The following is a 10,973-nucleotide window of genomic DNA, read 5'->3' as shown; positions in this document are numbered from 1 at the left end:
GACGGGTTTCTGGACTTTTGGTCGCATTCAACTGTAAAATATTATAATTATATTGTAATCAGAATCAGTCTAGTTCCACAAAAGTGTTCCGATCTAGGCTGGGAGCTCCAGGTCCTTTTTTTAAAACACAAACACTGGCGTGATGTCTCTGCAGCGAGAGCGCGAGCGTGTCAGAGTCGGTCTCGAGTGGAAGGGAGGGAGGGAGGGAGGAGAGGAGGAGCGCTGTAACTACTTCCACTGCTGCTTCTTCATTCCTCTTGTCCTTTGTCCACCGACAGGCAGCACCGCGCGCCATGGCGCCCCACCGTTACACCCCAAACACCTCTGCCGCCGTTCGCAGCGAGACCGCCGCTGGAGCTTCACCGCCCGGTCCTTACTACGGTGAGTAGACCTACCGGAGACGACCGGGGACTGTTGGAAACAATGGACTCACTCAGTTAGGATATCATTATTTATGTCTGCGTTATGACCACATTCAAATAGAGCAGTATAATGAGTTAGTAGTTTAATGAAGCCAACATGGACATTATTGTCTAAAACTTCAGACACTTGGTGCGTTCTTTTCTTTTACCAATCACTTTGACCCTTTAGGTCCATATGATGAGTGTGTGCTGACTGCAGCCCTGCTGTGAACACACGGGTTCTGTTTCTGTAGTAATGTTAAATGATTAACATGTTGTTACTTTGTGTGTGTGTGTGTGTGTGTGTGTGTGCATGTGTCTGTGTGCGTGCGTGCGTGCGTATGTATGTATGTATGTATGTATGTGTGTGTGCGCGTGCGTGCGCGCGCGCGCGCGTGTGTGTGCGTGCGTGCGTATGTATGTGTGTGTGTGTGTGTGTGTGTGTGTGTGTGTGTGTGTGTGTGTGTGTGTGTTTCTGTAGTCGTCTCCCTCATTGGATGCACTTCTTCTCTACTGTTTGTTTCAGAGTTACATTTCTATGGCATGTAAAAATAAAATTACAATACAAATAATATTACAAATAAAATTGCTTCTGTCAAACAAAACAATGCACTTTTATTACAAAGCTAAATAAACAAGTGGACACTTGTTTATTTAGCCTCGTGGCCTAGTTGTTGAAACACAGAGCTAAAGTGCCCTCATGGGGACCAAAACGTGTGCTAAAGTGTCCTCGTGGGGGCCAAAACGCGTGCAAAAGTGCCCTCATGGGGGCCAAAACGTGTGCTAAAGGGCCCTAATGGGGGCAAAAACGTGTGCTAAAGGGTCCTCATGGGGGCATAAACGTGTGCTAAACTGCCCTCATGGGGCCCAAAACGTGTGCTAAAATGCCCTCATGGGGGCCAAAATGCATGCTAAAGTGTCCTCATGGGGGCAAAAACAGGTGCTAAAGTGCCCTCTAGGAGCCGAAACGTGTGCTAAAGTGCCCTCTAGGAGCCAAAACGTGTGCTAAAGTGCCCTCTTGCAGTATAAACGTGTGCTAAAGTGCCCTCTTCAGTGGTGAGGAAGTGCTATATGTGCCTTTTTTTTTTTTGCCCCTGCCCTTCGAAACGTCTGTGCACGCCACTGAAGCTGACCTTACAGCGAGCTAAAACTTAATGCTAACCACAACATTCAATGAGCAGACGTATCCCTTAATACCAACAATAATGTAGTTTTACACTCAATATACACCTTCTTTCTTTAGAAAATGTAAAAAAGGATGTTTATTTTGACCTCAGTTGACACAATAATGTCTTACAATGCAGGCACAGAGTGCTGCACCAATGATGTATTTTTTTTGGCCTTTTTAATGCTTTTATATGAGGAAAGCTTGAAGAATGACAGGAAACAGGAGTGAGAGAGAGGGGCGACATGCAGCAAAGCGCATGTCGCAGGTGGGAATCAAACCCGGGCCGCTGCATCAAAGACCTCCAGTAGGCGCCCGGGGATGATGTATTTTGTATCGGCTCAGGAGTTAGCATCGCCCTGGTTCCCTCAAGAAAAAGTCAATGGGTTCAATGGGTTTCATGTGTTTAGCGTGACAACGTTCAATGTCCTCAACAACCTCTGCAGTCTCATTTAGCCACCTATTTTATGACGTAAAACAAACCGTTGAAGTCTCGTAAGCCTGTGTTAACTGCAGACCTTAATTCAGGCATCTCACGAAGATCCCATTCAAAAAACCTACTGACTTTGAGACAAGGGAACCGGAAGTGCAAAAACGCTCACCAATTTGTTGGTTTTAGGATTTCTGCAGCACTCTATGAAGCCTGCCATCCGGCACGTCTCTCATGCACCAGACAGCAGGCTTTCCCCCCTTCCTGTCGCTGCATCCAGGGCTTAGCACCACCCAGACTGTTGTGATCCTCATTGGAATGACTTGTATGGATGCTGAAAACACGCTGGACATTTAATAGATGAGTATCATGGAATGCAGGTTGTTTGCCAAACTCAATTTGAGTTTGGCAAACAACCTGCATCCCCTGTTCTCTGCTATGTTTTAAACTGATTTTCAATGTTTGTGAAGACTGATTTAGTCCTGACTGACATCACGGTTCATCCAAGTGGAGGCTCTGTGAAGTGGTCTTCAGACAGGAGCGGTGCAGTCTGCTCTGAACGTGTAGGGGACTGTAGTTGACTAACAAGACGTTTAAAAATAGCCAATGACAACCATGACAACAAAAGTGCTTTGTACTGAGCACACTGTGGCTATTTTGGTTAGCAGCAGGATAAAGATTAGCTGAGTATTACTGGTCACTAATGCCATCAGCTGACCTAATTCTAGCTTATGTACATTACCTGCCTATTATACACTAGTGATAGAGAATAGAATAGATTTTCCCATATTACGCCTGCGTGTGTGTGTGTGTGTGTGTGTATGTGTGTGTGTGTGTGTGTGTGTGCGCGCGCTTGTGTGTGTGTATGTGTACGTGTGTGTGTGTGTGTGTGTGTGTGTGTGTATGAGCATTCAGATGAATTAAAATGATGTTAAAGTGTTTGATGCATTATCTTCCTTACACTATTGTTGGAGTTCTAAACACCTAAAGCTAATGTAGAGTTATCTCTGAGCAATTTTAAATCACTGCAGCTCACACAGCACTAGTGTACTGATCACTGGTATTGTACCGCAAGATTAAGAAAATATACTATACCACTCACAGCAGGAAAAAATGTGCACAGTGGAGAGATGACTCCAGAAAGATCTTAGAAAACCATAAAGTATATCATGTACATTAAGATTTAAAGAGGTTGTAATGACAGAGGTGTAAAAAACATCTACCCCACTCAGCCCCACCTGTCCATATTCATGACCTGCCTCTGGACACGTCTCAGATTCAAGCCTCGGTTATAGTTCCAATCTGCCTTTTGATTGTTATCTGTGTTCAGGCCCATAAAAGCTGTGTCGTCAGCAAACGTGATGATAGTGTTGGAGTCCAAAGTGGCTACACAGTTTGTGTGTGTTAGTGTGTGTGTGTGTGTGTGTGTGTGTGTGTGTGTGTGTGTGTGTGTGTGTGTGTGTGCGTGTGTGTGTGTGTGTGTGTGTACAGGGATTTGTGCAAGGGGCTCTAAACACAACCCTGGGGTTCTCCAGTATATATTTATGTGCGTACAACTGTATATTTCTGTATATTAACACTGGGGATCAAAATTAGAGACAAATTATTAACAAATTATAAATGCTTGATTTATTCTAAAAAATATCAGCTGTGTCTATACCACTGCTGTACTAGCATGTTTTTTTTAAATAACCAAGGCACTTCAACAAAAACCTTTATTTAGTGAAAAACACAGTGATCAAAATGAGAGAACAGTGTTCATTGTGTCAGAAGAGAAGATTTCAACAATGTTTTCTTCTCTAGGATTCAAAAATGAACAGGAAGTGTAGAGGCCACAGCTTTGAATGACTTCAGCACATCTGTGCCCACAGGACATCACTAGTTTCTCACACTGCTCTGGTTTGATCTGGGTCCATTCTGACTCAGTCTCTTCCACAGTTCACTAACTGGAGTGGGTTTCTTACACATTTCTTTGTTACCAAGGATTTTCCAGAGGTTCTCTATGGGGTTTAGATCTGGACTCTCGGCTGGATATTTCATTGTTTCAATATCCTTAGCTTCAAGGAACTTCTTCACCTGGTTTACAGTGTGACGGGGCATTGACTTCATGAAAATTGCAGTTGATTAGGAGACAGTTACAGTAAAGGTGTCACATTTTGCTGAAGGAGGTTCACAGAAACATTTGCATTCACCCTGCCAGTAGCCAGTGATGGCTGACCAATAGAGGGCGGTAGAGTGTCGCCCTCCCTAAGACACAAATAAAAAAATTCTAATATAAAATCATTCATATATTTTCAATATTTGTGTTTTTATATAATGAAATACATCCATTATAATGTATATGATAGAAAACCAACTGCGGAGCAATAGAATTTCCCTTGTTTGCATGTCTCAGCAGCTCTGGGGCGCTGGAGAAATTGCCCCGAGGAGGCGGGTCTATGTAGCTGTTATAGCAATCACTAATTTAAGGTATGAATGTTTGACATACAATTTAGCCAATCAGCATCCTCAAATCAATTCCAGAAGGGCCATTTTAAATGACAATGTCATTCATAGCAGTACTCCTCCAAGACACGACCCTCACTAATTTGGTGAAGTCACTCCTTGAACATCCTTTTGAGAGGAGAACTTTGTCAGACAAACTACGTGTGAAAGAGCTGAGCCCAGATCAACCTGACCTTGATATCAGACAGCAAGCTAAGGAAAAAGGGAAGCCGTACATGCAAGCCGTCTCTCGTAGCTGGTACACCAGAAGGGCCTGGCTAACTGGATGCGGCCATGCTGAGCTGATGTTTTGCTTTCCATGCTTGCTTTTTAAAACGATGGGGACAGATCCAGCATGGACATTTACAGGAGTGAATGATATTAGGCACCTGTCTGAGAAAGTAAGGAAACATGACAACACCAGGGCACATATGGATAATTCTTTCAAATTAGCCATATTTGGAAATGTTAACATTGATACGCAGCTGGACGAAGGACAAAGAATTGCGGTGAAAAAAACATAATGAGGAGGTGGGTAAAAACGGGCACATTTTATCAAATTGATTGTGTGAAGTTTTGTGGGGCTTTTGAGTTGGCCTTGCATGGGCACGACAAGACTGAGTCATCGGACAACAGTGGCATTTTCAGGGGATTGGTGGATTTTGTTGCCTCCCTATGTCCTAGTGGAGCACCTGAAGACAGCTACTCTTTTGAAAGGCACGTCAAAGACCATAGAAAAGGAGCTGTGGGATTGCATGTTGTCACTGGTAAAAGATTACATTCTGGAGGAAGTAAAGAACGCTGATTTTATTGCCATTCAAGCCGACGAGACGACCGGCATTTCCATGGACGCCAAAAATAACATTCAAGAGCGGTTCTTCGAGTTCATCACCATCCAGTACGCAACTGCAGACACCATCGCTACAGCGCTTCAGGAGAGGCTTAGCACCTGGCAAAAGGCCAAACTTATTGCTCAGGCTTATGATGGAGCTAGAATAATGCGGGGAGCCACCATTGGAGTGCAGAGTCAGATAATGGATGTCTACGAAAAATGCTCATTACGTCCACTGTTTTGCGCACCACCTGAACATCATCATGCAGCAGGTCACGACACATATCTCCAGGATCGGCACTTTTTTAACTGACCTAGCAGGTTTTTCTGCATTTTTCTCCAGGTCACCGAAGCGAACCAACGTGCTGGACCAAGTGGTTGCTCATAGACTCCCCAGAGCTGCTACAACACGGTGGAACTTCCACAGTCGCGCTGTGAATAGTGTGAAAGGATGACCTCCTAAAGTGTTTCCAGACCATCAGAGACTCTGGGAACTTTGATCCTGCAACTGTCAGAGAGGCTGGGGGCTTTTAAGGATGCTTGAAGAGGAGGCTTTCTGTTTTTATCCTGGCATTGTTTCAAAAGATCATGCCAGATGTGGACATGCTATTCAATCAGCTGCAGAAGAGGAACATCGACTCTGTCTTCATTAAAGCACTTGTCCAGAGGTTCACAGATAGCATACAAACAGTCAGGTAAATAACTGTACTACTGTGTTAATATTGGTCGATAAAGCTGTTGTTTTTATAAAGATGAGTTCCTAACTTTCAACAGTGTAAAATACTAAATAAGCCTTGTCATCAAAGTGAGTGATTATCATAAAGCACATCAAATGTATTTGTTTTAGTATTTTACAAGGAAAGAGAAGAGAAATTTTTGGATAACAATGCAGGTGAAGTAGTTAATAAACAATGCTTGTAATAACAGACTTGTTCCAACAGGCCAAGTACCTGTGTATATGAGTCAGTTGATGTGTGAGTGGCAGAGGGGGGTTATTGGAAGTGAGGCAGTCTGATGGCAAGTTAGCAACTAAAACTTTATTTTTGGAGCAGCTCCTCCATTTCCTCCCTGTGTGGGGACAGTGCATCCGACCAGCAGCACCAGCACCATGGAGAAGCACGGGGATGCTTCTCTGTGTTTCTCAGGATCACTTTTATCAAATGGCTTTACTGTAAACTTAAGCCAATAATGCATCTTTCACAGGTATGTGATACCACCCTGACCAATGCCAGAGAGTGGTTATCCTTCCCCCAGCACCGCATCAGCGCAACACTGTTGCATGGATAGATGTTCACACAACATTGTGTGAAGTTCCCTGATACAGTGCTTGAAACCACAGTGCTGAACAAGGCCAAACTCAAAACAGAAATGTCCTATGAGAACAAGAGTTCAAGGCTTGCTATGGTGCAGTGCCTCTGTTCCAGTTCTTTATGGAGAACAACCATCAGAGCACATTCACAGAGACTGTCAGTCTTCTCAAGATCCTCATCACCACGCTCATGACAACGGCTGAATCCCAAAGGGGCTTCTCTATCGCCTGAATGCTCTGGATATGCTCTCCATGGAGAAGAAACTTGTCAGAGCATTCCTGACTTTAATAAGAAGGTCATTGAGAGGTTTGCCACTCAGAAGGATAGAAGGGGGCACACACACACACACACACACACACACAGACACACACACACAAACACACACCACAGCCCCGACCCCATGTTTCTATGTATATAGATGCCCTTAGCAAAAGACATTTTCCAGCAATATATGTCACTCTTGGAATTTTTAATATATCGTCTTTAATAGTATGTTAGCTAATATAACTGTATATGTAAGAATTGATTTCAACCACTTGATATACATTTCTATATTATACTGTATATCCTTTATAGAAGACCTCAAATCAACATTTTTTGATCTCTATATTTTGATGTTATTGAATATGTCCACGTTCCACTCTGTTCTGACAGTATGCCTCTTACGGTGCCATTTCATGCAGTCAACAGCGCAGGTGGTCACTTCTAAGCCTTTCTAACATTTTATGCTTAGTTAGAAATTGATACATCGAATGTTTAAAAGTGCTGTTTATCATGTAAAGCTTGTGATTGTGCAGTGTTTGTTTTTGTCAAAGATTGCCTCAATTCTGTTTATATTGGCATTAAATAATTACTTTACAGAGCCCTGTTATCTTGAAGTTTGTATTAAAATTGTATCAGGATAGGGTGGTTTCTAAAATTGACTGAATATCGCACAGCCCCACCCACAATATCTTTCACCAGCCGCCACTGCATGTAGCTTTACCAGAGGCCCAACTCCTGCTGCAGAAAACATCCCCCAAACCATGACACGTCCTCCTCCAAATGTAACTGACTTCTTTACACACTTTGGGTTCAGTTTTTCCCCAGTCCTACACCCAACATAATGTTTCCATCAGACCCAAATAAACTGAACGTCCTCTCATCACTGAAGTCACTCTGGACCAGTTCTCCTCTGTCCACACAACATGCTCCTCAGCCAAGACAAGTCTAGCCTTTTTATTCTTTCTGCTGATGAGAGGTTTGGTCACTGCAGAACTGATTCCCCATTGAGAGTCTTCTCATAATCCTGTCCTCTCGTGCACTTGTTTTATGTGGACGACCGGCCTTTTTGAGGGACTTAAATGAATCTGTGTCCTTGTAAAGTTTCAATCTTCTTGAAATCACAGACTGTGAACGCCCAAACTCTCTCTGATGGCTGAGAGGGTCATCACTTTGGCCTTCATCTGGACAACCTGCTGTCTCAGGGTTTCAGTCACCTTAGAGCAGCTGCCATCTTACAAAGTAACCAGGAGAGCTGCAGATAAACAGGGTGTGTCCAACAATTAAGTAAATAGTCACCAAGTGCCAGATTAACACCTATGGCTGGAAGGAATCTGAAAGTATTTACAAATTCTTCTCACTGCATTTTTCACAAAATAAAGGCTTTTGTTGAAGTGCCTTGGTTATTTAAAAAAAAAACATGCTAGTATAGCAGTTGTATAGACACAGAGGATATTCTGTCAAATTATGAAGAGTAAAAAGTAACAGTATTTCAAAATAAATCAAGAATTAACAACTTTTTCTCTAATTTTGATTTCTAGTGTATGTACGTATTATGGGATAGGCAAAAGTAATGTTTTCCAAGATTGAGTAATGACATGTATCGATTACTCACACCCATCCCTAGTATGTACTTGCATACATATTTATGGACTTGATATTTTATTTGATTTTATTTAGCACATGTTGAAGATTACAGTTGAAAGCCATTTAGTAAAAAAAAGCAAACCCAGAAAACCCTCAAGAGGCTTGGCTGAAGGGTTCCCTACAAGTATTCAACAATATTTATAAAGACTGAAGAATATACATATACAGTATGTATATACATATACACATATACATACACACAAACATAAAAAAAAAATCCTTAGAACATAATGAATGAAAAAAAGAATAATAATAAAAAAAGTAAAAAAAAATAATAATAATACGTAAAGAAAATAGAAATGAAATGACAAAATGTACATCTCTCATCTCATCTCATCTTCATCCGCTTATCCAGGATCAGGTCGCGGGGGCAGCAGCTCTAGCAGGGGACCCCAAACTTCCCTTTCCCGGGCCACATTAACCAACTCTAACTGGGGGATCCTGAGGCGTTCCCAGGCCAGTGTGGAGATATAATCTCTCCAACTAGTCCTGGGTCTTCCCCGAGGCCTCCTTCCAGCTGGACGTGCCTGGAACACCTCCCTAGGGAGGCGCCCAGGGAGCATCCTTACTAGATGCCCGAACCACCTCAACTGGCTCCTTTCAACGCAAAGGATGAGCGGCTCTACTCCGAGTTCCTCACGGATGGCTGAACTTCTCACCCTATCTCTAAGGGAGACTCCAGCCACCCTCCTGAGGAAACCCATTTCGGCCGCTTGTACCCGCGACCTCATTCTTTCGGTCATGACCCAGCTTTCATGACCATAGGTGAGGGTAGGAACGAAGACTGACCGGTAGATCGAGAGCTTTGCCTTCCTCAGCTCTCTTTTTTCCTCACAACGGTGCTGTAGAGCGACTGCAACACCGCCCCCGCTGCTCTGATTCTCCGGCCAAACTCACGCTCCATCGTCCCCTCACTTGTGAACATGATCCTGTGGTACTTGAACTCCTCAAGGACTTATTCCCTAACTATTTTAGCCTGAAACAGTACAGTATGACATCAAACATCTGAATGTCCGTCATAAACCAATTACATATTAAAGGAAAAGCATAGCTTGTCTTGTTGGAGGCTTGAAGTTAAGAAGGATGCAGAATAAGACTATCTTAATAAGAGCTTGCTTTGTCATGATGCCATGTCTCAGTGAAAGCAGCACAGAGCCACAGTCACAGCACAGAGATGACTAAGGTCAGAAGTGATCCATCTGTGAAGCAGGAGCTGCTGATCTATTGAAAGACTTTAACCGTTATCACAACTGAATATTATTTAACATCAGGATCAATATTTTTTCAGTTTCTGTATTAATTTCACTCTTAATACAGTATTACTAAAAAACTTTGTTTGATATTGCTGTGGTGGGAAAGTGGCAGGCGAGTGGTGTGTGCAGGTCTGAAAGACTGTTACAGGCCCGTCTGCTCCCTGTGTGTGCTGAACTTCCTTGATCTCATGATGATAATGGATATTCATCAGATACATGACACTTCCAAATTGCACCAAGCTATTCACCAAATGACTTTCAGCAACAGTAAAATTGAAATGATGTGTTGTCTTTGATGGATTTCAGCCTGAGGAAGGCTGCTTTGACTGGAAACACATCTGATGTGTAGAAATTACAGAATAGGTGCATTTCCATTTCCAATACCCAGTAAGGCGAGTCTCCCTCACCGGAACGCCCCTAATTTAAGTGTGATGTTCGCCTAAAGGCCGTTTGACCAGGCTTTTGTTGCAGGTATCTTTTTTCTCCCATGAAAAAAGCCTGGTCGCTTATTGGATATAACTCTAAGCTGGATGTGATGTAGATAGTACTCAACGCCAAAACAACACGCAACATTTTAAAAAGCTGGCGAAGTAGAGAGTAGACACTTTTTTACTGTGGTGGAATGTTATTTAGGCAATTTTTTTTTAAAGATTATTTTTTGGGCAGTTTTTCAAGCCTCCATTAGATAGGACAGACAGGAAATGGGGCGAGAGAGAGTGAGGGGACGACATGCAGCAAAGAACAGCAGGTCGGAGTCGAACTTGCGGCCGCTGCCTCGAGGTCCTTCAGCCTCTTTACATGGGGCGACTGCTCTAACCACTCAGCCCCCTATTTTAGAAATTTTAAGGTGGAGTGTTGTCTTCTATGTAACATGTGCATGAGTTGAAGTTGTGAATATTTGGGCCACGTTAAATGTCAGAATTATAATAAACTATTTGACTTCCATTTTAATAATGGCTGGATCTTGAATTGCTCATAAAACTGTCTGAATGTCACACAGATTAACAAACCTCAACTATTCTGTTTTTCTCACTTGGAGTCCAGAATGATACATCACCTCCTGTGTCTGGTAAATCCCTCTAAGAAACGCAACTAATGTAATTTACCAGAAGATAGTGAAAGATACTGTTGCAAAGACAGGTGATTCATAAATATAAATTATTACTGTAATGGACTCACCTGAATTTAAA

The 10,973-nt window shown here is 42.7% G+C and overlaps 1 protein-coding gene across 1 annotated transcript in view; it reads left to right on the top strand.

The window, feature by feature from the left end:
• Positions 1-293: 293 nt before the first annotated feature.
• The window catches only part of LOC310958231 (choline transporter-like protein 5-A), a gene marked incomplete at both ends in the record, with an annotated part of 80,623 nt that continues 69,943 nt past the window's right edge, over positions 294-10,973 (top strand). The window contains one exon of the mRNA XM_083929080.1: positions 294-381. Within this exon, the coding sequence (XP_083785206.1) occupies positions 294-381 (88 nt within the window). The remainder of the gene's footprint in view (positions 382-10,973) is intronic.

The sequence above is a fragment of the Echiichthys vipera genome (assembly GCF_963691815.1).
Source record: "Echiichthys vipera genome assembly, chromosome: 15".
Lineage (NCBI taxonomy): Eukaryota > Metazoa > Chordata > Actinopteri > Perciformes > Trachinidae > Echiichthys > Echiichthys vipera.
This window is presented reverse-complemented; position numbering and strand designations above follow the sequence as displayed.